Source organism: Macrosteles quadrilineatus, unplaced genomic scaffold (genome assembly GCF_028750875.1).
Source record: "Macrosteles quadrilineatus isolate MER2022 unplaced genomic scaffold, UCM_ALF_1.0 Scaffold_8__2_contigs__length_117827958, whole genome shotgun sequence".
NCBI classification, from domain to species: Eukaryota; Metazoa; Arthropoda; class Insecta; order Hemiptera; family Cicadellidae; genus Macrosteles; species Macrosteles quadrilineatus.
Genome location: NW_026542601.1, coordinates 65,180,038 through 65,207,659, shown reverse-complemented (window position 1 = coordinate 65,207,659; position 27,622 = coordinate 65,180,038). Strand labels below are relative to the sequence as shown.

The 27,622-nt window shown below is 37.3% G+C and overlaps 1 protein-coding gene across 1 annotated transcript in view; it reads left to right on the top strand.

Moving 5' to 3' along the window:
• Window positions 1-27,037, top strand: part of LOC128999752 (dynein axonemal heavy chain 7-like) — a 92,732-nt gene extending 65,695 nt beyond the window's left edge. Inside the window, exons 43-65 of the mRNA XM_054426414.1 lie at window positions 599-827; window positions 1,533-1,747; window positions 2,628-2,754; window positions 3,320-3,548; window positions 3,631-3,784; window positions 4,821-4,954; window positions 5,584-5,641; window positions 5,684-5,775; window positions 6,442-6,668; window positions 6,893-7,071; window positions 9,612-9,803; window positions 10,160-10,343; window positions 11,899-12,044; window positions 12,767-12,919; window positions 19,630-19,781; window positions 20,043-20,262; window positions 20,726-20,882; window positions 21,305-21,471; window positions 24,464-24,695; window positions 25,323-25,474; window positions 25,732-25,869; window positions 26,091-26,234; window positions 26,831-27,037. Coding sequence (XP_054282389.1) covers window positions 599-827; window positions 1,533-1,747; window positions 2,628-2,754; window positions 3,320-3,548; window positions 3,631-3,784; window positions 4,821-4,954; window positions 5,584-5,641; window positions 5,684-5,775; window positions 6,442-6,668; window positions 6,893-7,071; window positions 9,612-9,803; window positions 10,160-10,343; window positions 11,899-12,044; window positions 12,767-12,919; window positions 19,630-19,781; window positions 20,043-20,262; window positions 20,726-20,882; window positions 21,305-21,471; window positions 24,464-24,695; window positions 25,323-25,474; window positions 25,732-25,869; window positions 26,091-26,234; window positions 26,831-27,037 — 3,888 coding nt within the window. The remainder of the gene's footprint in view (window positions 1-598; window positions 828-1,532; window positions 1,748-2,627; window positions 2,755-3,319; window positions 3,549-3,630; window positions 3,785-4,820; window positions 4,955-5,583; window positions 5,642-5,683; window positions 5,776-6,441; window positions 6,669-6,892; window positions 7,072-9,611; window positions 9,804-10,159; window positions 10,344-11,898; window positions 12,045-12,766; window positions 12,920-19,629; window positions 19,782-20,042; window positions 20,263-20,725; window positions 20,883-21,304; window positions 21,472-24,463; window positions 24,696-25,322; window positions 25,475-25,731; window positions 25,870-26,090; window positions 26,235-26,830) is intronic.
• Window positions 27,038-27,622: the final 585 nt, after the last annotated feature.

Here is a 27,622-nt window from a genome sequence, read left to right as displayed (position 1 = left end):
CTGTGTTAGAGCGCTAAAACACCACTGCGGGAGTTGGCGCAAAACACGTTGGAAATTTTAGTGTGAAAAGTACGACCAGAACTACCTTGATTTTTTTTTTTTACTCATGAATTCTGGTTGGCCTGGTGGATACCCTGTACGCCCAGCTGGTCTCTCAATTCAGTGGAGACAAAAAATACACTTTCCAGTTAAATATATAGGTAGTATATGTATGGGGTTTTCCTAAGTTCATGTCAAATTATGGCAAAAGACAAGTTTGTGTAAGTTAAATTAAATTACAAAACACCCTACATTCATACTTCTTTTTTCAACAAAACATATATACCATTAAATCCATTCATCATTCTTAAACCAAAAGGGTGAATTCAGCCAATAACAGTGTAAACTGGTGTTTTAACATTTACTTTGGAAATGTATTAAGGAAGAAGGAATGGGTTCATTTAACTAACCCAAGAAAATAGTTCCAGACAGTTAGTAGCACACACTAAAAGTTCACAACACAATTAAATTAATCCTTTTTTGTGGTTTTTTTTCCTCCAAGAATGACTTTAGATGACGTTACTTAGTGGACTTAAGGTGACTATTCAGTACTTTACAGGACATCAAGCCAGACAGAGTCCCAGACCCGTCTGGTAGTGGCAAGATGGTGGAAGACTACTGGGGACCGTCCAAGAGACTACTGGGAGATCTCAAGTTCTTGGAGGGTCTTGTACAGTTTGACAAAGACAACATTCCGCCACGAATCATGAAAGTTATCAATGAAAAGTTCCTTACCAATGAAGACTTTGATCCGGTCAAAGTAAAAGTTGCTTCTACCGCAGCAGAAGGTGATCACTTTGAGTTTTGTTGTTTCTTATTTTTCATGGACAAAGTGTGTTAGCTTGAATAGATTTATAAATTAAGAATAACTTCAAGTTTTTACAAAGAAGTTGACTGGGTATTTTAAGACTCAAAACAGTTGCTCAAAAATCTAAAAATGTTGCATAGTTTTCTTGCATCTATTTTAAGGGTAGGCCTACCTGATTTATTCAATTGATGTTCTATCTTAATTGATCTAATAGTTTTTACTCTTTCTATTATTCAAGATTTACAATTCTACATTGAATATTACAACTTCTTCATTTAAGTCAAGGTAGGCCTATATGACGTATTTAACATTTGCATAGCAAATTTAAACTTGTTTGTGTATAAAATTAAAACAATGTGCTCTCTCTTTTAGGACATTTTTAGCTTTTACATTTAATTTTCAAATAAATACTGATCCTACATAATAATTTTAAGATTTTTGTCACATTATGTCACAATTGTTATTGGATAGAGTCAATTATAGAGATGGCTAGGGATCAGTCATAGTTATTTACTGGTAGGTTTTACTTCCATTCCGGCACCTCATATGTTATCATTATGATATGAATAAAGCTTTTTCTTTGTTTCATATTTATAACAGTACTGATTAATTAAATTCTACCAAATATGGTGACCTAAAAGGATCTATTTTTTGTTCTATCGATGAATTATTGTTCTGCCCATAGGTTTGTGTAAATGGATCAGAGCACTGTCCGAGTATGATGTACAAGCTAAGATAATTGCACCTAAGAAAGCAGCTTTAGTGGTAGCAGAAGCTGACTATAACACAGCAATGGCTGCTCTGGAGATAAAACAGGCCAAGTTGAGGGAAGTACAGAAGAAACTGGCAGACTTAGAGGCTGTGCTGGAGCAGAACAAGGCTACCCTTAACAACCTACAGGTAACTGGAATAGCCTCTATTCTGAAAATTAACAATTGCTGTGAGTGAATGTTTCATTCAACTTCGCTCTAATTTTCATGGAGGCCTTTGTGTATTAGGGACAAAATGTTGAGATATTGTACATCGGAGGAGCAATTTTAGGATTGGAAAGCTAAGCTTTACAGAGGACCTTCTGCATTACAGAAATGGATGCATGTTTGATGTAGTAACTGTCTAACTTCACAGGCTGACGCCCAAATGACAGTGGTAGTTTCTTGTTCTTCCTGGATAGACCAAAACATCTATTTCTTTCAGAATAAACCCAGTACCATCCAATTTTAGTTTGAAACATTATTCCCATCTAGTTCCATTCACATTATTAATGTAACCCTCTGCAAATTCAGCCTGAACACTTTACTTGAATCTTAAGCCATAAATCAGGTCTGAATTTAAAGTTTATGCATCTCACTGAGCATTGAGCCCAGCATTACCTATTTTATACACTGAAACTGTTAAAATTTCTAGAAACAAATTTTAAAGTCTAACAAAAATGTTAGAGACATTTACGATACCATAGAGGTTATGTCCAGAAGAATTGTTTATAGTCCACAAATTAGGGTAGCAGTTTATTCCATCTTGTTATTCATATAGTTTACTACACCAACAGATCTTCAGTCAATCAAGCATAAAACAAACCACTAAAGAAGTATTACTTTACAAATCCTTACTAGGCTGGAGTGTAAGTACAGGTTAGTAGAGAGTCACAGTATTTAGATGTAAGGAACAACATAAAATGGAGATAATATTTATACTAAAGATATTAGTCATACTGTAATTTTTCTTGGGATTTCTCAAAGAATATTAACATTTTTCTAAAGATTTGAACGATTCCTGATTTCAGGATGAAGTTGACCTCTGCACCAAGAAGCTACAGAGAGCTGAGGAACTCATTGGTGGTTTGGGAGGAGAGAAAGACAGATGGAGTGCCACAGCCAAGGCTCTTGGGGAACGATATCATCTGCTTACAGGTAAAGTAAATATTCTAACAAGCTCCAGTTGCAACAGTACAAGCTAGTTTTCCAACGCCGCTACTTTCCTTATCACAATTCTGGCCGACTTGAGACCTCTTTCTCTATGCAATGCTCAGCATTGTTATAGTAGGTTGAAGTCCACATTCCGTCCAAGTATGTAATGCGTTCTGTGATTAATTATTTCTGTGATTTGAAACATTGGCTGAAATACTGGAATTTACTAGACAATTCTAGTTAAAGAAATGGCTCATCAACAAACCTGCTGAACATGAGTATTTCAACACTAATTATTCATTGATCTTCACTAAAAACTACACAACTTGAACCGGATGTGTTGCCGGTATTACCTATCCATCTATTAATTTGAAAGATTAAACAATATAAAGGATCTAGAGAATGAGTCATAAATGTAAGAGTTAAACCTCTTACTCTGAACCTTTTTCAACAAAATTTGGTGAAGCAACGTTAAACCTATTGCTCGGTTAGTAGGTTTGCTGTGGTGGGAATATTTCTATTCAGAGGGGTTTACCGAACAACACAGTCAATGCGAGATTGATTGCAGGAGACATTCTGGTTGCGTCAGGAGCTGTGGCGTACTTGGGACCGTTTACAATGCAGTTCAGACAAGATCAGATGCAGAAGTGGATTGAGCAAGTCAAGAGTTACAACATTTACTGTTCCAAAGACTTTTCTCTCACCTCTGTTCTGGGAGAACCTGTACAAATCAGAGCGTGGAATATCTTCGGTCTTCCCAGCGACTCATTCTCCGTTGACAACGGGATCATTGTCAAGTAAGTATAAATAGTTTCTACGCCTTATTTTTGTTTCATGGATTTCTGATGCATGTGGTATTTGATTGTAACTGCTTCACAGGAATGCAAGACGTTGGCCACTGATGATCGACCCGCAGAGTCAAGCGAACAAATGGATAAAAAACATGGAGAAAGCAAATAATCTGAGTGTGATGAGAATGACCAGCTCTGATTATGTGAGAGTTCTCGAGAACGCTATTCAGTTTGGTCAACCTGTAAGTCAGTTGTTTGAATAATGTATCGATAAAAGAAATACAGTAGACACCCTCTTATCTGGACATCTTTTAACCAGACTACACGCGGCGGAAATTACATCTAAAGAGATGTAATTTCCGCCGCCATCATGGCTAAAGAGCCGGACAATTTTTATCATCACATCGGTTTAACCGGACTAGATCGGCAGGAAGTGGGCGGTACTGAAACGACTGTTCTCGTGGGAAAGATTTGAGACCAGTGATTACGTGTCTAAATATAATGATCTCCTAAATTTAAGTCTAATACTGTATAAAGTATGCATTTAAACGGTCCGTTTTTAACGAGTTTTTGGGGACGTCGGTTTAACCGGAAAAACCGTTATCCGGACTGGCCTCGGTCCCAAGGAGTCCGAATAAGAGAGAGTCTACTGTACTTGAAACTTGATTTAACCACTTTATTACTTCAACACTTCAAGACTTTGTAACCAATATTTATATAAATTCAGGAACATTATTTATCCTATTTCAAATCTAAGTTAATTTCCATTTGAAAAAAATAGTTACCGTAATCTATGTTTTTGATGACTGTGACTGTTTGTTTTAATGTTTTGATGTAATTTAATTCCTAAAAATATTTATAGTCATAAAAATATATTAAATTTAATTTGCATTTAATTAAATCTAAATAAAATCAATTTAATTAAATCTAAGTTACGCTCATTACTGTAGATATTTAGGTAATCTTTTTGTAGGTACACACTACACACATGGGCAATTATCGTTTTAACCATGTTAATTAGTGATGGGTTACTAACTACTACCTGTACATTCTGAATTCACAATCAGTATTATTGTACATTGTATTTATTGATATTGAATTGATTTTTGAGTTTACATAATATCAAACTCTGTTACCTTATGTTTATAAGATTTTTACTTTAGCTACAATGAAGAAAATTTCTCTCCTCCATCAATAAATAATTGGTTCCAAAATATTCTTCCTAAAACAACGCTACGAGGGGCTCACTTGAGATTCACACCGATTACTGTTTTTCAGGTTTTGCTGGAAAACGTAGGTGAAGAGTTGGATGCTTTACTTGAGCCATTGCTTCTGAAACAGACATTCAAGCAGGGAGGAGCCATGTGTATAAAGCTGGGAGATTCTGTGGTAGAATATTCTCCTCAGTTCAGGTTGGTATATTTTTTCTCCAATTGTGTTTGGTTTATGATTCCGTCTTGTTTACCTACCTAGAGGTGGTTTATAAGTAAGTTTTAGTACTTAGTTAACCTGTAGAATCAGATATGGAATTATTATATTGTTCTATTATGTATAAGAAGAAGAATAAACAACCCAATAACCCAAGTTTATATTTTTTTATGACTAAACTTTTTTAGACACCTATAACTGCCGCTATATATTTGATGTTTTCATTGCCTAAGTATCATAGCTCAAATGGAGGTGTAATATTAATGTTGTTCCTACTCAAACAGGAAACAGATTTATCTACTTATTTATTTTACTTGTGTTTACCTAACCTATTGAAATTTTTTATGTTTTATGTAAGAGAATGGTCTTGTTAGTATCTGGCATCAACCTTATGTAAGATTGCATCACAGAAACGATCTTGCTTGAATTTTTGTAGTGTCGAAAATATTTAACCTTTCTGCTATGTATAAAACTAATTTCATTTCACTGTCAACAGCTTAGCAGCAGATTTAAAATCAGCACATTGACACAAATGAATAGTAAAATCTTATATTATGAATTGTTATGATAGCTTCCAGTGTGAGATTTTATAGCGGTGTCTGTTACTCGGCAGGTTCTATCTGACTACCAAGCTGCGGAACCCTCACTACCTCCCAGAGATTGCAGTCAAAGTGACTCTACTCAACTTCATGATCACACCTACAGGTCTGGAGGATCAGCTGTTAGGTATTGTAGTGGCCAAGGACAGACCAGATCTGGAGGCTGAGAAGAACCAACTGATAGTCCAGGGAGCTGATAACAAGAGGTGAGTCTTGACTAGGTAAAACTTGTGAATTTACTTGCAAACAGAGCTTGGTAGCTGAGTGGTTATAGTGCACGCCTAGTAATTAGAAGGACCCTAGTTCAATCCTGAGAAAGATAACTTTTCGATATTTTGAAACTAGACCCAGCTGTCTCTTGATGGGTTTTTTAATGATGGTCTTGAATGATCCTGACTAATGAAAAAGCTGAACCCAGTCAGAAAAAACTTGAATCTATCATCTCACTCCATTCTACACTCACCTTGCATTCATATTTCATAAGCTTGAAATATAAATACATAGGCCCTACTAATTACAAAGTACACTACATACATACCAAGTAGGATTGGTGTCGGTGCACACCGTCATCCACATGATGACCTTTGTGTCTCAGTCCATCCAGGCTATTCTCCACGCCATGAAGCTCTACGTTGACCTAGATCATAAAATAACTAAATACCAGAACCAGTGTAAGATCTGAGGGCTTAGGCTAGATGTTAACCCGGCCTGAAAAAATGTGACAAACAATCCCAGGTCTTTGTCCAATAGAGTGGGGTTTTCTTAGGGGTATCATGATCCAGTTGTGCTATTGATTGCATGTATTAAGAACAACCATTTACTATGTTATCAAAAAAGCAAGTATATGTGTTTGTAATTAAATTTGCTTTCAGAATGCTGAAAGAGATTGAGGAGAAGATCCTGTACATATTGTCAACAGCTGGTGACAACCTGTTGGAAGATGAGGAGGGAGTGTCTGTGCTGAGCTCTTCCAAAGTCCTGGCCAATGAGATCTCAGAGAAACAAGCTGTTGCGGAAGTGACTGAGAAATCTATAGACGCTGCTAGACTGGAATATGTCCCTATTGCTAATCATTCCACAGTGTTGTTTTTCAGCATCAGTAAGTATAATGGAGGACTTTTTTGATTCAGTTAAAATTAAAATCTGTATCTAGTATCTATGATCTTTCAAAAAATTGTAATCTAATTTACAGTTAAAATAATTAAATGCTATATTTTGTATGTCTAATAAATAAAAATAATTAATGCGTAGTCTTCTCAAAAACATGTGGCAACGATATATACTGTCTTACACGTTTGTACTACCTATGTTGTTTGTTTTCAGCTAACCTAGCAAACATTGACCCTATGTACCAATACTCTCTTGTCTGGTTTATAAACCTGTTCAAAGCTGCAATCGACAACACAGAGAAATCTGAAAACGTTGAAGACAGAATAGCAGAGCTTACTACATACTTTACATACTCTCTGTACGTCAACATCTGTCGAAGTCTCTTTGAGAAGGTAAGAATTAGGTTAATGTTTTTTCCCTATCATAGTCAGTTTGGTTTGAATTTTTAAAACTAAATATAACTTGTCCAGTGTCAGAAACGTTGTAAACAACCAACCCACCCCGACCAAGCAACATGGCTGCCACAGAACTACTGAGTTAACTGTCTGTGTTGTGTTTGTCACAGGACAAGCTGCTATTCTCCCTGTTACTCACAGTCAACATGATGTTCAACAAACAGCAGATGGACCACTCAGAATGGATGTTTCTACTGACTGGAGGGGCTGGTCTAGACAACCCTCACCCCAACCAAGCCTCCTAGCTGTCACAGAACTACTGAGTTAACTGTCTGTGTTGTGTTTGTCACAGGACAAGCTGCTATTATCCCTGTTACTCACAGTCAACCTGATGTTCAACAAACAGCAGATGGACCACTCAGAATGAATGTTTCTACTGACTTGGAGGTTGGTCTAGACAACCCTCACTCCAACCCAGCAACATGGCTGCCACAGAACTACTGAGTTAACTGTCTGTGTTGTGTTTGTCACAGGACAAGCTGCTATTCTCCCTGTTACTCACAGTCAACCTGATGTTCAACAAACAGCAGATGGACCACTCAGAATGAATGTTTCTACTGACTGGAGGGGTTGGTCTAGACAACCCTCACCCCAACCAAGCCTCCTAGCTGTCACAGAACTACTGAGTTAACTGTCTGTGTTGTGTTTGTCACAGGACAAGCTGCTATTATCCCTGTTACTCACAGTCAACCTGATGTTCAACAAACAGCAGATGGACCACTCAGAATGAATGTTTCTACTGACTGGAGGGGTTGGTCTAGACAACCCTCACCCCAACCAAACCTCCTAGCTGTCACAGAACTACTGAGTTAACTGTCCGTGTTGTGTTTGTCACAGGACAAGCTGATATTCTCCCTGTTACTCACAGTCAACCTGATGTTCAACAAACAGCAGATGGACCACTCAGAATGGATGTTTCTACTGACTGGAGGGGTTGGTCTAGACAACCCTCACCCCAACCAAGCCTCGTAGCTGTCACAGAACTACTGAGTTAACTGTCTGTGTTGTTTTTGTCACAGGGCAAGCTGCTATTCTCCCTGTTACTCACAGTCAACCTGATGTTCAACAAACAGCAGATGGATCACTCAGAATGGATGTTTCTACTGACTGGAGGGGTTGGTCTAGACAACCCTCACCCCAACCCAGCTTCCTGGCTGTCACAGAACTACTGAGTTAACTTGCCTGTGTTGTGTTTGTCACAGGACAAGCTGCTATTCTCCCTGTTACTCACAGTCAACCTGATGTTCAACAAACAGCAGATGGACCACTCAGAATGGATGTTTCTACTGACTGGAGGGGTTGGTCTAGACAACCCTCACCCCAACCCAGCTTCCTGGCTGTCACATAACTACTGAGTTAACTGTCTGTGTTGTGTTTGTCACAGGACAAGCTGCTATTCTCCCTGTTACTCACAGTCAACCTGATGTTCAACAAACAGCAGATGGATCACTCAGAGTGGATGTTTCTACTGACTGGAGGGGTTGGTCTGAACAACCCTTACCCCAACCCAGCAACATGGCTGCCACAGAACTACTGAGTTAACTGTCTGTGTTGTGTTTGTCACAGGACAAGCTGCTATTCTCCCTGTTACTCACAGTCAACCTGATGTTCAACAAACAGCAGATGGACCACTCAGAATGGATGTTTCTACTGACTGGAGGGGTTGGTCTAGACAACCCTCACCCCAACCCAGCTTCCTGGCTGTCACATAACTACTGAGTTAACTGTCTGTGTTGTGTTTGTCACAGGACTAGCTGCTATTCTCCCTGTTACTCACAGTCAACCTGATGTTCAACAAACAGCAGATGGATCACTCAGAGTGGATGTTTCTACTGACTGGAGGGGTTGGTCTAGAAAACCCTCACCCCAACCCAGCTTCCTGGCTGTCACATAACTACTGAGTTAACTGTCTGTGTTGTGTTTGTCACAGGACAAGCTGCTATTCTCCCTGTTACTCACAGTCAACCTGATGTTCAACAAACAGCAGATGGATCACTCAGAGTGGATGTTTCTACTGACTGGAGGGGTTGGTCTAGACAACCCTCACCCCAACCCAGCTTCCTGGCTGTCACAGAACTACTGAGTTAACTTGCCTGTGTTGTGTTTGTCACAGGACAAGCTGCTATTCTCCCTGTTACTCACAGTCAACCTGATGTTCAACAAACAGCAGATGGACCACTCAGAATGGATGTTTCTACTGACTGGAGGGGTTGGTCTAGACAACCCTCACCCCAACCCAGCTTCCTGGCTGTCACATAACTACTGAGTTAACTGTCTGTGTTGTGTTTGTCACAGGACAAGCTGCTATTCTCCCTGTTACTCACAGTCAACCTGATGTTCAACAAACAGCAGATGGATCACTCAGAGTGGATGTTTCTACTGACTGGAGGGGTTGGTCTAGACAACCCTCACCCCAACCCAGCTTCCTAGCTGTCACAGAACTACTGAGTTAACTGTCTGTGTTGTGTTTGTCACAGGACAAGCTGCTATTCTCCCTGTTACTCACAGTCAACCTGATGTTCAACAAACAGCAGATGGACCACTCAGAATGGATGTTTCTACTGACTGGAGGGGTTGGTCTGGACAACCCTTACCCCAACCCAGCAACATGGCTGCCACAGAACTCCTGGGACCAGCTTTGCCGCTGTGATCTGCTCACAAACTTCAAGGTAGATGTATCAACTGTGACCAGAAATATCTAGGAAAATAATAATAATTTATTTATTCCACCAAACTGTCAAAATTGTCATGTTGTTCGGTTAAAGTCACTGTTTGGATGAGTACAGATTTATAGCAGATCTGACAAATTATATAAAAAGACCTTTCCATTCCATTATAGCTAAACAGTTTATCACTTTTATAATGTAACTGAATGTAGTTGAATTGAACGTCTAACAGGGTGAGCTGATGTAGATTTCTTTATTCAGTTCAATACACTGACTTTTTAACCAAGCCTAATTGAAAGGAGAACTATTAGAAACTAGTACATATTCCATTTAGTAACTTAACTGGTTTGTGTTTTTAGGGCTTCCGAAAACATTTTGAGACACATCAAAAGGAGTGGAAAGAGTTCTTTGATAGTGTAGAACCACACAAAAACCCATATCCCGACCCTTGGGAAAAGAAATTAAATAGATTTCAGAAGATTATAATGCTAAGATGTGTCCGATATGACAAGGTTGTTCCAGCGATTCAGGATGAAGTGGAAAGTGGGTATTTGAAATATATTCCAGCCATCCACTTTGTATTTATTTGTACCTGCTATAAGAAAGTAAGAAACCATTATTTTTATGTCCTAACTTTACATTCTAGGACGTCAGGCTCTAGTCCTGAACTTTTGTACGCAATACTTCAGGCTATGTCCAGAGGGTTGCGGCATTATCACATGAATAAAATCCATTGGTGGTTAGTGGTATTAGGACCTGGGACCTCAGTGGCCGAAGCCTTGCTCTCTTTGTTATTCAATGGAAATTGTGAAAACTTTCTAAATGGAAGGATACCAAACAGCATTGGAAGCGCTTCCATTGGGGGCTAGTGGGCTGCACCCTCTCAAATTTTATAACAAAATATTTTTTTACAATATTAGCTTTTAAGGTTAATATTATTTATTCGGCTACAATTTAAATTCATTATTAACTATTAAAGAGTCAAATCTCAATGTGATTCAATCATCACATACACACACAGTGGAGAAATGGTGAATGGTGTGGTTACCATAGTATAAGGAGCAAGGTGAGTCGATCCAAGATTCTCAATATTCCAGCTAGGAGTGTGGAGCGCTCAGTAAAACCCAGCACCTAGTTATAAACTGGAAATCAGGTTAACCAAAACCATAATCAAAAATTCAAATTAATTAGAAAATTAGCTAGACAATGGTTCTGCAATGGTGCAGGTTTCAGAAAATTTCAGAAAACCATTGTCAATTGTTTTAAGAAAAAGATTTTGTTTGTACAGTTGTAGATTTTAAGATTATGGATGATAAAATAACTTAACATGTTGACTGCTCGTGCCGACTTTAGTAGGCGTAACTAGCGCTTCCAGGTGGCGCACGCCGGTAATCGTCGGCGGCCAACCACCTGATATACATTGAGTCAGTATGAGCTCAGCCATTTCCGGGGAAGGTTATAATTGTTGCCAGCTTAGATTGTTGTAGCTTAGAATAGGAGCTTTATTTTTGTATAGGTTGGTACTAAAATTTTGCGTGAAATCCCGTCTGGCAATGCTTTTGTCCCGGTTTTTGGGGATTTTCTCTCTTTGACCCAGATAACAAAGACACTGGGTACGGATCCAGGCAGTGCTGCTACCTTTGGGTGTTTCAGTGAACTATGTGAACTCTTGGGGAAACGCAGTATAATCACCGCTGCTCTTTTGTGATTTGTCAGTTTGAAATATTTGAATGCCAATTGCGTTCGCTGATTCGGTTGCGCGCCAGAGCTTCGCCCGCCATTGGCGAGCGCCCGTTTATAGGTTGTCAGCACTCAACGTGTTAAAACAGTAAACTGTTGTAGATTACATTGAACTAAAAGAACTTGTGAATTTCAACCATTGATTAACCAAATAAAGTTACTTAAAACGACCTTGCCTCCTTTGTTTTTGCCAATTGGGATTTTAATTAATAGTTTCAGATCCTTCTGTCTAATGTCTAACTTCAACCTCTAAACTGCAGTCTTTACTATCTGTGTTATGTAAGGTGAGAAAGTCCACGCCTAATACTGTGAATGTGTGTATCACGAGTCACGACCTAACCAAACCCCTCTTTCACAGGACAGTTAGGTCGCAGGTTTGTGGAGCCGCCTCCGTTTGATCTCCCAGCATCGTTTGCTGACTCCCATTGCTGCATTCCTCTCATCTTTGTGCTGACTCCTGGTGCTGATCCCACAGCTCTGCTGCTCAAGTTTGCTGAGGATATGGTAATTATTATGTGTGCAAAATTAGAAGTTATTTTTATTTTATGTCAACAACTCTATATAAAATAACTGCTTGGTGAGAATATTTATTTTATATCCACACTGTAAGCTAATAGATTTTCCTTTCTATGGATTCAATTAGTTTGTTACTACTTACAGAAGTATTAACAAACTAATTCAATCCATGGAAAGGAAAATATATTTAAATAAGAGATAATGATATATTTAGTAAATATGTTTTTGTAAAATATATCCTGAAAAAAAAACTCCTGTTCCCTTGTCCAAAAAATTTCAATTGAAATACATTATGTTCTGTTAGTTAATTTTAGTTGTATGGTGCAAACCTTTATAACTTTTGGTAATATGTAATACAGTGTTAAATGTAAATTTGAAACATGCATCAGTATGTCAGGGGCACAATATTAAGTATTTAAAAATAATAAGAGCAAAGAGTATTTGTTATGTGTACAAAGAAGTGAGATGCTTTGTGTACCTTTGTTATTTCCTATGATCAGAATTTTTTTCCTACAGGATCATTCTGTTGATATCTTATTTCAATCAAGCCCAGTTACACACAATCAAAATACTACTGTCTTCTCTCTAGATTGAATAGGTGACTTTCTTATTATTACCTGAGCATTATAAGCTCTCAGTCTTATATTAAACTCAAACTCACACAAAACATAGGTTTACGGAACCCCAAACTAAAGTGTTATCCTGTGTAGGGATTCGGAGGGAACAGACTAAACTCGCTGTCCCTGGGTCAAGGCCAGGGCCCAATAGCTGTGAGGATGATAGATGAAGGAGTCAAAAATGGAACCTGGGTATTACTGCAGAACTGTCATCTGGCCAAGAGCTGGATGCCTGTGTTGGAAAAGGTACACTTGGTTGGACGTTTTTAATTTCAAATTTGGTTTTCTATGGTATTGACTAGACTCTTGAGTGATATTATCAAACCTTGAGTCAAGTTTAGTAGTACAAGTTAGTCAACAAATCATAACTTTTGTAAAAATCAATAAATTATTAAATTGAATCAATGTTTAATCTTTGTAACTACAAACAATTATTTTATTTCGGTTATGAGCAGTTATGCTAATATTTTTGCATAGACGACATTGCATTCGTAATGTAACACTAATTGTTAGGTAGTTTTAATGAAATCTGATGAATAAAATTTATGTTCTTTTTTATTCCATTTATTTTTAACACCAATAAAACAGCTGACCAAATTATTATTAAATTAGACTGAATCATTGTTCCATTGCATACTAAATTATGCATTCAGCTTAAATTATTATACTATAACAAAACTATTTAACATTTCTCCGGGCCACAACATTTTAAACATTAAGTTTTATAATTTTGCTAGTAGGTCTTCTGAAAATCCCTGTCGTAGTTCGCACATCAACAACTCTGACTTTGCCGTCTTTGCCAGGATAGGTTGCTTCTATAATGCCTTTTGACCACATGCCTCTTGGTTCTTTGTCGTCAGCAATTAGGACCATGTTGCCCACATGTAGATTTTCTTGATGAATATGCCACTTAACTCGTTTATTGAGCAGAGGAATGTACTCGTGTTGCCATCTTTTCCAAAACGAATCAGCATATTTCTGAGCTATTTTCCACTGCTTCACAAGGCATTTGTCTCTTATGTTGACCACTGGAGCAACTTTGTTGGCGCCACCGAGTAGGAAATGATTTGGAGTCAAAGGTAGCTCATCGGCAGGATCTTCAGACACAGGATACAAAGGTCTGTTATTGACTATGTATTCAACCTCACACATGACAGTTAATAGAGTTTCTTCTCTTGGAGCTTGTGAATGCAAGATTACATTCAAACATTTCTTTACTGATTGAACAAGCCGCTCATGCGCTCCTCCCATATGTGGGCTGGCAGGTGGAAGAAAGCTCCACTTCATCTTCATCTCTAAGCAAAAAGTTTTAATCTTTTCTTCATCAAATGTCAGTAAAGCTTCTCTTAGCTCTCTTTCTGCTGCCTTAAAGTTTGTTCCATTATCAGATATAATCTCTCTTGGACACCCTCGCCTTGCAACAAACCTTCGAAGAGCTAATATGGCTGAATCTGTGTTGAGTGAGGCAGCAATTTCAAGGTGGATTGCCCGTACTGAAAGACAAGTGAACAGAACTCCGTAGCGTTTTTCGTGTCGACGACCCACTTTAACTTCTAAGGGCCCAAAATAGTCAAGTGCCACACATGTAAAAGGTCTTCCAAAAGGTTCTAGCCTGTAAGCAGGCAAAGGGGCCATTTCAGGTGTCTTGGGCATCATTTTGCGCAATTGGCACTTTTTACAGTTTGCCCAACAACTTTTGATTGCTTGTTTCAGCCGTATTATCCAAAATCTCTGCCTCAAAGTGTTTGCGACTGTTTCTTGTCCTTGGTGAGCTGCGTTTTCGTGTTCTTTGTGAATCAATAACACTGTTAGTCGTTGCTTTGGATCCAAGATGATCGGAGTCTTGACATCTTGACTAACAACCTTTCCATACTCAGTTCTCCCTTTCATTTTCAATAAGTCTTCTGCTAGGACTGGACTTAGCTTTGAAAGGCGACTTTGACGGGGTAGAGGCTTTCCTGCTTTTAAACTACATAAATCATGAGAAAATGTTTCTTTTTGTGATAACTGAAAGCATAGTTTTTCAGCTCGTTCAAGTTCTTCTACTGATAAACTGGATTGTTTAGTTGTCTCAGCTTGACTTCTTTTGGCGTTGCAGTTGCTGATAAAACGTAGCACCCAAGCTGCTGTTCTTACCAGCCTAGAGTATTTGGAAAATCTCTCCATGTCAATGAGAGGCTTTTCGTCATTCTTAACAGCATTAAACAGCATCAAATCCGTGTTTTCAAGATCCTTGGACTGATCTTCGATCTTAGGCCACATTTCCTTTGGCTCGTACAGAAATTCCGGTCCTCTAAACCATTGACCATTATTGTCAGACAGAATGGATGTAGAGTCTCGTGTTGCACTATCAGCTACATTTTTCGAACTAGGAAGCCATCTCCACTGTTTTGAGTCCGATAATTGCATAATTTCGTTAACACGATTAGAAATATACACAGACTTTTGCTTGTTTCTTGATTGCAGCCAGCACCAAACTATTCTCGAATCTGTCCAAAAATATGTTGTGAGAACTTCTTTATGAGCCTGAAGAATGAGGTTCGCAATTCGACTACCCAAAACTGCTGCTTGAAGTTCAAGTCGTGGTATGGTCGTTTCACGTATAGGAGCCACTCTTGACTTTGCAAAAACAAATGCAACATTTACTAGGTCTTGTTTTTCTATTCTTAAATATGCTACTGCACAATAGCCCTGCTTACTAGCATCACAAAATACATGTAACTGTACTGATTCACCTCCTGTTAAACCATAACATTGTGGTATCTTTAGGCGTTCGGCATTCAACACATCTTCTATCCAGGACAGCCACAAGTTGTTTAAAGTTACTGGTATTGTTTCATCCCACTGAACATTCACCTTCCAGAGTTCTTGCATCAGTATTTTCCCTTTCATCGTTATTGGTGTGATGAAACCTAGTGGATCGTATACTGACATCACTGCTTGTAACACTTCTCGCTTTGTAGGTAATCGCAAGAGACTGACTACATCTTTGTCAACTCTTACAAAATCCGTTTTAAAGTTGAAACTATCCTCATGAAAGTTCCAATACAGACCCAAGACCCTTTCTACATTATTTTCGTCACTCAACTTCAGGTTATCATTCAAATAGTTTTTCGACCAACTTTCTTTAGGTAATGCATTCATAAATTCTTGAGAATTGCTGATGAAGTTTCTCAAATTGAAACCTCCTTTGTTACAAATGGAAACAACTTCTTTGGCCAAACTTTTAGCTTCATCAACACTTTCCATACTATCTAAATAATCGTCCATGTAAAATTGCTCTTTAATAGCTCGCACAGCTTCTTGATGGCTATCACCATTTTTCTCAGCATTGGTTTGAAGGACATAAATTGCACAAGTAGGAGAGCATGCAGCTCCGAAAATCAATGATGCCATGCACCAATCTTCTACTCTTCCACTTTCTTCTCCCCGCCACAGAAATCTTAAAGCATCTTGATCTTCACGTCTTACTTTAATCCTCAAAAACATCTCTTCAATGTCAGCAGCAATGGCAATTTTGTGCTTTCTAAATTTAAACAAGATTTCCGTAAGGTTGTTAAATAGATTGGGTCCAGGTAGCAGGTAGCTGTTTAAGCTTTGACCATGTGATCTTGAAGCTGCATCAAAAACAAATCGAAATTTGTTTGGTTTTCTTGTTTTGTCAACCGAAAAATGCGGAAGATACCAAGTCTTGTCATTTTTGAGTTGAACTTCTTCTACGCTTAGTTTTCGTGAGTAGCCCTTCTGAGCGTAGTTTTCCATCTGGTCATCGTATTGCCGTTTCATTATAATATTATCTTTCAGTTTCTTCTCTACGGTATTCAATCGACGCCACGCTACAGAGCGACTTTCTGGTAGTTGAGGATTTTCTTCTCTCCATAGCAAACCGATTTCCCAGCGCCCGTCTTCTGTTTGTGAGCACGTACTTTTCATTATCACTTCCGATCTGACCTCTTCTTCACTTTTTGAAATATTGTTGCTTGGATAATCAATGAAGTCCTGTTCAAAGCTTTTTTTAATCATTGAATTCATTTCTTCCATTTCAATTTTCATATCGCTTTTGAACATCACATATTCTTGATTAATTCTACTGTGATATTGCTCTTTTCCAGTAGGGCCATTGATTGTCCAGCCAAGCTTTGATTTAAGTCCTATTGGGGCATTTCCAGGTCCAATGACAACTTTTGAAGGCACGGTATAGTGAATGTGTTCATGACCAATTAGCAGTCGGGGCCGGCCACGATGAAATGCTTTTTCAGAAATTTGTTGTAAATGAGGCCATTTTGACTTAACTTTCTTCATATTCATGGACTGAACGGGTAACTGTAAATCTTTCAAAGTTTTTACATTACCAAGAACAAATTGTTCTCCTTCATCGTTGACAATCTTTACTGAAACAGTTTTTGAAAGGTTTTCAGAGTATGTTGACCCATCAGTCCAAGAAAATGATACTGGTATCGTTGGTCCATCAAGATTGAGTTCATCTGCCAAACTTTTTTCTATGACTGATATTGTAGATTCATCATCAATCAATGCAAATGTGTTTACTTCATTTCCCTTACTTCCGATCAATTTTACTGGAAGGACTCGTAATAGTACTCTATCAAGCGACTCATCTTGATATCCAATATGCTCCTTATTAGACCCAGCAATTGTCGGAGCCTCAATTACATCTATGACTTCATTTTTCTTATCTTGTTTAATATTGTTATGCAGCAAATTGTGGTGATGATAAACACATCCATTCAATCCACAAACTCCTTTTTTACGACATTGTGTTGCTCTGTGACCTATCTTCAAACAGTTAAAGCAAACCTTATTATTTTTCACCAGTTCCCAACGGCTTTGTACATCATTTTTCTGAAAATATTTACAATCTTCTAAACTATGGCTGTCTTTTTTACAACAGAGGCACAGTCTTTTCTTTAACCTTTTCTCTCTATCTTCGTGCATAAGTACAAAATTCTTCTGACCAGACTCGTATCTTCCTGCGCCTTTGTTGATGTTTCCAGCAAAGGAAACAGAAGTAGAAGTACAAACTGTAGCTGCTTCTGCCACTGATGACAGCCATACTGAGAAACTATCTAGCCCTATTGGTTTCCTTACCTCAGTTTGCTGGGACATGACATACATTCCCCAGTTTAGTTTCATATTAGTAGACAATTTGTCTGTACGCTCTTCTAAAAGCTGTGGATTAAACAGATAATGCTCTTGATTAAGAGACTTAACAGTTACTACAAGATTACGCACCATGTCACTAAATGCTATCAAAGTATCAGGTTTGTAATCTTTTGTTGGAGGCTTGTTTCTCACACTTTCTATTAAGCTCTTAATTATTACTTCTGGACGTCCAAAGCGACGTTCTAACAAATTTATGATCTCAGAAACATTTTCTGGATAAATTAAAAGTGCAGAAACAATTTCTTTTGCCTTACCATTCAATGATTTTTGTAGTCTCTGAAGATTTTCGAGATCAGTGTAGTTGTTTATGTCAGTAGAGCGTTTAAACTCAGCAATCCAAGCCAGCCACTGACTGAGATCTCCACTAAAATCTGGGAGAACAGACAAAACCCTAGCACGGACCTCTTTCCCATTTGTTTTGAGCAGATTTGTTAAGGTATTTTCATCTCGAGGCTTTTCATATCTAACATCTCGAGGCCTTACACCAAACCGCTCAAATTGGTCTGGAAAATGTTTTTGGTACTGCATCATTTTAGAAACACTTACTGGTTTATTTGCCCAAGGCTTAAACTGTTCATCTTGAGCGTTTGTATTTGGTATTTTGGATGTACTCACCGACTTGTTGGCCCTAGGCTTTGGCTGATCATCTAGATGGTCATCAGCCGGCTCATCCCTTACCCTCACAGTGTTGTAATTCTGTGCTTGATCATCAGGAATCATTTCATTTTCAATACCTTGCATCCAAAAGGTAACAGCTTCTTTCGTTGGTATAGGTTGATCAATTGACACGAGAGAACGCCTGGAAGTGCTACTACCTCTTGAGGACGATCTAGAATTGATTTGTGATAGTCTTTCTTCCATCAGTCTTTTCTTCAATTCTAACTCCTTTCTTTTAGCTTCTTCCTTTACTCTAGCTTCTTCTCTTTTTGCCTCTGCATTAGCTTCTGCACGTGCTATTGTGATAGCTGTTTCCTCTTCCTGAATCTTAATGAGTTCATTAATAACATCAGCGACTTCTCTGTTCCTCCTGCTGCTACTTTTACTTTTATTGGAACTTCTATCAGAAGAAGGAAAGGATAGTGCACTTTAGTTTTGTTATAGTATAATAATTTAAGCTGAATGCATAATTTAGTATGCAATGGAACAATGATTCAGTCTAATTTAATAATAATTTGGTCAGCTGTTTTATTGGTGTTAAAAATAAATGGAATAAAAAAGAACATAAATTTTATTTATCAGATTTTATTAAAACTACCTAACACTAATGCTAATTATTTGTTTCTTTGATGAATGTTGGCACAAGTTGGTCCTGTTATTGACATAAACTTTTTCACTATACATTGTTGTGAAACTGAACTATTTCACTATACATTAATCTTATTTTGCATTTATGAAATAGACAAACAAACCAAACATTATATAGAAACAAAAATCAAACAAATTAAACAGGACACTTTATGTTGTACATTAAGCCCAACAAAGCAGTTAAGTTCTCACTGGCAGTCTAATTTTTGTTTCTCTTGATAATATTAGTGTAGTGATGAGGGGAGTGAGCTGGTCTAGTGGCGAGCGTGGGACTTGAGTGCCAGGGACTTTAATGGTCCCGGGTTCAAATAACGCCAATTACCAATGTATTTTTATGTGATAATGCCGCAACCCACTAGGACAAGCCTGAAGTAATGTGTAAAACAGTTCCGGACTAGAACTAGGGTCCTTAGATGTGAAAGTGGGACATTGCAGTAATGATTTTTTTACAATTATGATTGATATTTCAGCTCTGTGAGAACTTTAGCCCTGAGTCCACTCACCCTGACTTCAGACTCTGGTTGACTTCATATCCTGCAGACCATTTCCCTGTGTTTGTTCTGCAAAACGGGGTGAAAATGACCAATGAACCACCTAAAGGAATGCGAGCAAATGTCTTGAGGTAATCCCTTTGATACAAAGGTTTAAAGGTCATAAACAATTTATTATATACATGCTTCATTCAAGTGGGCACAAAAAGGTCATTTTATTTATTCCTTCCCCGCGCATAGCGCTTGATTTATTTCTAAAGTTCACTTTCAAAGATTAAGTGATGGTGACCATCTGTCTTTATTAGCCCGCTTTGATAATACTTTCAAAAAGTTCACTCTTGATTGTATTATTATACTTTTTACTTTTATTATTATACTTGTGAAACTTGCAGGTCATTAACAAGTGATCCGATAGCAAACTTGGAGTTTTTCGAAGGCTGTAAACAAACAGCGGCCTTTAAGAAACTTGTTTTTGGGCTGTGCTTTTTCCACGCTCTGGTTCAAGAGCGGAGAAAGTTTGGACCCTCGGGGTGGAACATACCTTACGAGTTTAACGAGACTGACTTGAGAATAAGTGTGCAGCAACTACATATACTGCTGAACCAGTATGAGGTGAGTGGAAGTATTTTGATCTTTACCTGGTTTCAAAACAAGATGATACCTTACTGGATAGTATAAGCTATATTTATCAGTTTATTACAGCTACCGTACCCCTATGATAACTTTATGTGACACCAGCTTAATGCTGTTATTGCATCAAAATGAAGCATTTTGATTGGCTGTTAAGCTAAATACAGTCTCAGTACAGTTGAACCTACAACAAATTAAAAGTCTTATCATCAACAGGCTAAAACTTACCGTGCAGCTGTTCCTTACTATAATATTATTTGAGACACTCTTCGTTTTAAAAGTCATAGATTCCAGTTTAGGATTCAACGACCTAAAAAGTGACATAAACACTAATTTTTATATGTAAAATGCAGAATATAATCTAAAACCCTATTTCTTAATAATATTCTTAAGGTCTTGTTAGCCGTCCATTTTCACTTTTATGATTTTCTGTTTGTTGACGTAGGATGTACAGTTTGATGCGCTCTGCTATCTCACCGGAGAGTGTAACTATGGAGGAAGAGTTACGGACGATTGGGATAGAAGATGTCTAAACACAATCCTCCGCAAATTCTATTGTCTTCGTCTGCTGTCTGATGCGACGTACTACTTTGATCCGTCAAGTAAGTGTGATGTTGAGTGCAGGTTTCTGTGCTAAGCAAAACATTGTAGTAAGCGTTGTCATGTATAAGTCTGTTATTTGTTCTTGCACAACAGTTTGTTTGTAAGTAATTTGATTTTATTGATAGACTGTACAGGCACTCGTAGGCTACAAAGCCAAGCAATACAAACAAACAATTAATTAAGATATAACTAAGGACTACTAGTTGAAACATATAGTTCACATAAAGGTACTTCATGATCATGACAATTTGTAACTTGTCTCCAGCTAGATAAATAATTATGATTTATGGGTAAAGCCTACACAAACAAAAAACGGATGAATAGGCCTACATATTTTATGATTAAATAATCAGTCCAACTAAAACCATGCATAGTAGTCGGTCTATTATAAGTAGGAACTGTTTTTTTTTTTCATCTTCAGAGATGTACTACGTGCCTGACGTGAAGGACCACGATGCATTTGTGAACTACGTCAAGACGTTCCCTCTGATCACCAGCCCCTCGGTGTTTGGGATGAATGAAAATGCAGACATTATGAAAGACCAGCAGGAAACTACTGTTCTTTTTACGAACACACTTTTCACTCAGGTATTGACTTAACAATAGGCAAGCATTTGCAACCCTTAACTCTTAAAAATATGTTAGCATTAACTTCCTCACTTAAAATTCAATCTGTGTTTGTTGCTGTTTAAAAAGAGATCTTTTACATTGGCAAGGTGGAACCATCACTGTCATCTTAGCAACAGCAGCATGAAGCTCCTATGATTAGGATTCATTCAGCTGTAGAAACTTGTTTGTCTGAAATTACAAATTCTGCCACTTGTAAATGTGCTTTGGCTTTCTGAGATAAGTTTTACTTCTTTGAGTATCTAAATGTAAACAGTTATCAGATATAACCAAATTTTAACGTCCTGTAAATGGGTATATTTATCGGATTTATTAATTAGAAATTGAGATTTTTAAATACTCCATAAATTGCTTTTAGCGATACCATTTGTTGAATAAATTTAGGAAAACTCATTGTCATTTAGCTACTTATAATATGGTATTGAATAATCTATCCAAAATCTAACTAAGTTAAATAACTCTCAAATACAATCACCAACCCCTAATGCACTTCAATGATGAATCCATACTTCCATAGTTCAGAAATGTTTCTTGGTTATTTCTTCTTAACTTCTATTTGATTTTTTCTCATGCTATTGATTACCATATTTCCTACAAGTCCAATATCTAATGTTTGTGCCATTTCAGGTGTAATATGTGTAATTGTTTCCTTTGTTGCCTTCAGGACAGAGTGGTGAGTTGCATGAGTTTTTCATGTGTTTTTACGGCACGTATTACATTTCTATTTTGGGTTTGGTTTTACTTTTTGTTGCATGACTTTGCAGTGTGTTTATGTGGACAAGTTTTGTCTTGAAACTTTTTTGTTGCATGTGTTATGTTGTTTTTCTAAATGTTTTAATGGTTAAGTTTCCATATTTGTATTTCTTTACGGTATTACTGTGTTTTTTTTTGTTTTTTTTTATGACTAGATAGGTGATTATTCGTTGCTTGACTCATTCAGTTGAGTTTTTCCAATTGTGCTTGCAAAAGGTTGGAGTTTGTTTATCTATGCCATTGTGTTGTGTGTCTATAATTTAATGACTGGTATCAAAATTTGTAGGTTTGGTTCATTCTGCATCTTCATTGCAGTCATGTTTCCGACACATGTGTTAAATATTATAAATCATCTATGTCCATTATGTTTATAACTGTTTGTGTTTAATGTGGCTTATATGATATTTTTCAAATGATCTTCTATACTATATATTTTGCAACTTTTTTAATTCAAATGCAGGAGAGGATACAATCTTTTTTTCTCAACTTCCAAATAAATCATTCCTCCTATTTCTCTCTTTTGACATCAGTTGTGTATTATTTTATTTTGCAATTGAAAATACTTTTGAATTGTATGATGTCTAATATCTAGGAGTATCGTTAATTAATACTGCTGTTCCCTTTGTTTTGCTGCTCTTAAGGATTTATGGGAGTTAAAGAAACTTAAGGTAAGTTTTGTAATCAAGTTTTAGCATGTTACAGAACTAAGGTCTCTCTTTCTAACTGTTCTTCTACGTATTCAAATAATAATAATTAGAATAGTTATGATCATGATCCTACCCTATCAGGGAATACATCATGCAAGACCTGGTGTTATTATGACACTAAACACCTGTTTGTCCAATACAAAGCAAGTAGGGTTAATGATAAGTTTAATTTGTGAAGTTAGTTAGGAGAGTGGTTTGGTTAATGATTGCCCATTGACCAGAAGATGGCTGGTAAGTCTTGTAAATACAGGGTTATTACAAATGATGTTCCTGATTTCGATTATAAATATTACTGGGTTAATTTGTTTCAAGACTATTTTAGTTGGTACCATTGGAAAGAAAAACTCATAAAGTTTCATTTACATTGGTTTGGGTGCATATCAGCTGTTTGTCAAGTCAATTGTTGTAAGTGTTGTGTAATGGCCGAATTTGAAGGCAGGAAAGCTTTTTGCCAGTTGGAATATTACATTAACCATTAACCAATCTGTTATTAGTGTGCAACGACACTTTAGAACCATTTTTAACGATTATCCTCCTAGTAACCACTATATTGGCAAAAGACACTTGAAATTTAAAAGAAATGGCTGCATTTAAATGTTACTTGTAGTAGGGCTGAACAATGTGCTGCCTGAGATAAGGAACGAGCTCGGTGGTCCGAATAATGACACACCCCTGAACTGGCCTATAAGATCTCTGGACATCACCCCCTGATTTTTTTCTTGTGGGGATACATCAAAGATAAGGCGTACACACCACCATTATCAGATAGCATACTTGAGATCCAGCAACGGATTACCAATGCTATTGAAACAATAGACCTAGACACACTTTTCAAAGTCTAGCAAGAGCTTGACTACATTATTGACATCTGTCGTACTACAAGGGGTTCCCGTATCAAGCATTTATAGTTCTGTGTATCTGTGTCAAAACTTTATGAGTTTTTCAAAAGTTGTAACCATTTTATTTCTTTGTATAACAAATAAAACCATATTTTATGTATGTATGAAATCATGAACATCATTTGTAATAACCCTGTATTGACTTTGGTGTTAGTGATTAGATGATAACTTAAGAAGACCCCTCCCCTGAAAATGCCAAAGAAGCTGGTGAAATGCATAGGGCGACACAAACATCTAACCTACCAAGAACTCAGGAAACAACAACAAAGGGGCTGTAATATAAAATGTCTAAATGGTAATTGTGGCTTTATAATAGTCGTGGCTAAAACACTATCTGACTATCTTAGTCAGTAATAAATTAAATCCATACAATTTACCTCATTCCATTCTGCTCTTTTCCACGAATATTCAGCTTAAAGAATGCAAAACCAAGATGTATCAAGCAAATCATAAACTAAACGAATAGCCCTTTCTAAATGTTGCTAAATGTTTGCAAAGTTTTGGAACATTTGCAAACCAATCTCACAAACTCTGGACGAGGTTAATAAATATTTTGGAAGAGTTGCCTTACCTAAACAATGTCTGAATGTCCAGGACGCGGCTGGTGGTGGCGGAGCAGACGATGCTGAGAAGACAGTGTTTGACGTGGCCGGAGGTATTTTGGACAAGGTGCCGAAGGACTATGACATAGTGACTGCGCTGGAGAAGTATCCAACGTCGTACAACCAGAGCATGAACACTGTCCTGGTTCAGGAGATGGAGAGGTTTAACAACCTGCTTCGAACTATCCGAGGCAGTCTGGGCAACCTGCGCAAGGCGATCAAGGGTGAGTATCATGACTTGAGAGAGCAACGCAAGTTAGACATTTGGTGCTGAATATGAATGCAAGTTGAGTGATCTGTGGAACTTTGTTACTAAGATCAGTTGTTTCATTATTTAGGATCATATATTAAAAACCCACTGATCTTGATTGTTTAACATTTAATTTTACAACAACGCTTCAATATACAATATTATTTGTTTTTGCGTTTTTAAGCTCTACATAATAGTTTTATTTCAAATGGGGCATTGTTATGTTCCATAGGTAAAAATAGAATTAAAAAAAGTTTGAAAAGTTCTCATGACCCAAACTTGCTAGTTTGCTCATTCTAATTCTTCAACTCATTCAAGTTGATTCCCCCTACAACTTCAAGCCTACTAGGTATAAAAATTAACCAAATTATCCTTCTAAATGAGACCAAAATTACTCGGATTATCTTGTTCATGGTCACATATACATATATACGGAAGATTTGAACGAATAGTGTTAGCCTCTGGGGACATCGAAATGAATAAGTAATTCGGTCCCGAGTCTAAGTCTTACTGAGCCACCTACAGTCATAGTTACTTCTCTATAGGGAAATTTGCTAAAATTAGCTGCGTAACACGGTTTAAAATGTTATTTCTATTTCAGGCCAAATTGTAATGACAACAGAGCTAGAGGAAGTCTTCAACAGTGTATTGACAGGGAAAATTCCTGCTCTGTGGAAAAAGAAATCTTATCCATCTTTGAAGCCTTTGGGCAGTTACATCAGTGACTTTCTGGCAAGGCTCGAGTTCTTACAGGTTTGTTCATTTTCAAACAGTTTTCAAATGTTTACACAATGTTTCTGTAATTTTTAAGTGATTCTCATTAAGATATAATTGCCTAAGACAAAGTGCAAAGGTGCAAAGAAGTATTTTGTAATTTAATATTGCATACTGAAACCAGTCTCTAGTCAATATTCTTCTCCAATATTGTTCTTTCTAACGTACATCTTATGCACATCTGACTGCATGCATCTTATAGGCTATTTGATTCTAAGATATTAACCTAATTTCAGAAATGGTTTGATAACGGGGCCCCGCCTACTTTCTGGCTTTCTGGATTTTTCTTCACACAAGCCTTTCTGACTGGAGCCCAACAGAATTTTGCTAGAAAATACAGAATTCCAATAGACCTGCTCACCTTTGATTTTGAAGTAAGTACCTTTCAGTATCTTTAGCCTCCCATATGTTTGTTGAGTGTTCAGAGGTACTGCCAAGTGATCATTTGATTGCAAACCTTTCAAAGGTGTACCAACAGTTCACAGTGGGCAATGATTTTGTAGTGTAATAAAAAAGAATAGCCTAACAATAAATTTAATAAGGAACCATAGATTCAAATATTTCACCCAATTAGTTGGACATTTTCAACTTTCAGGTTATAACAAAAGAGAGACTGTCACTTTCTCCAGAAGATGGTGTCTATGTGTACGGACTGTTCTTGGAGGGAGCTCGGTGGAACGCTAAGATTCACGCCTTGGATGAATCTTTACCTAAAGTTTTATACGACTCTATGCCTTTTGTAAGTTCAATTTTAACATAACCTTGTAATTTATGACACTTTTGACCTGAAGGCTGATATATCGAATGCATTGAGTAACATAACCAAAGACTTCCAGTTACAACTATCTAAGCCAACAGCGAGGAAAGTAAGTCAACACGAACGAGGAGAGTAAGTCAACAGCGGCTGAAAGCTATACTTTCCTAAAACAAGGAATTTGGTTGAGGAGTGTTAGTTGAACACTCTACATCGTTATTTTTTAATGGCTGAGTGTTTTAAGGAGTTATTTCCCCATTTAGAAGAAAGCACTGTAAAATGAGGTGTTGAATCATGTCTTGGTCAAGGCATGAGTTGTTTAACTCATGAGGAGTCCACCTGTCTGTGTCAGAGCTTGGGGAGGGAGGCTCACCAAAAATATATGGTGGATGGCTCGGGTGGGAATTGAATGGATGGGTTGATTCTTAGTTGCATCAAAAATCTGACATTTTGATGCCTATTTTTGACTTATTATTATTATAAGTCTACCAAAACTTGTTTTGAAATTATTTTAATATTTAAAAAATATTTTTTGGGCTGAATAACTTTACTAATTACACTGGACACTGATATTGTTTTAGATGTGGCTGAAGCCTATCAAGAAAGATGAGCTGGAGGTACAGTCTGTGTACAAATGTCCACTGTACAAGACCACGGAGCGCCGAGGTACTTTGCTGACCACAGGACACTCTACCAACTTTGTCATAGCTATATTGCTGCCTAGCAAACACCCTGAGGATCATTGGATCATGAGGGGAGTGGCTCTTATGTGTCAGCTTAGCCAATGAGAACTTTCTGTATTTTTGTATTTTAATAAATTTTTTGTGAAAGTTTTGTTTTTTTTCTATAGGTATTTTTTGTTTTCCTTGTAGCTTAACTTAAGATAAACCCTTTCAGATGTTACACTTTTCAATGGAGGCTGTTGTTGATCTTGTGTATAGAAACTGGCATTGTTTAAAACTCTGGTCTCCATATATCTAACTAATATTTACAACATAACTACCGGTACGGTATCCAAGTTTTGTCCAAGTATGTGGGTGCATACCATTGCCAACACTTGTCCAGTTCCTCTTCCCATACTAACCCACCTCCTCACAAAAGTGTGCAATGCAATTAATATTAATTTAATTATTCATGTGGTATCGGTTACAAATTATGATATGAACTGTAAAATGTGTAGGCCAAATCAACTATGTAATTGCTTCATAGAAGATAGTAAAATAATTTATAAATAAAAAACATTTATAAACGCACTAAAAACTAGAAAATAATTTTTAAATATGTGGAGAGTAAAAATACTTGTAAGATTTTATACGAAAAACGTGGGGTGCATGCAATAGATAGTTTACAATTACTTTCACCTATTGAACTAA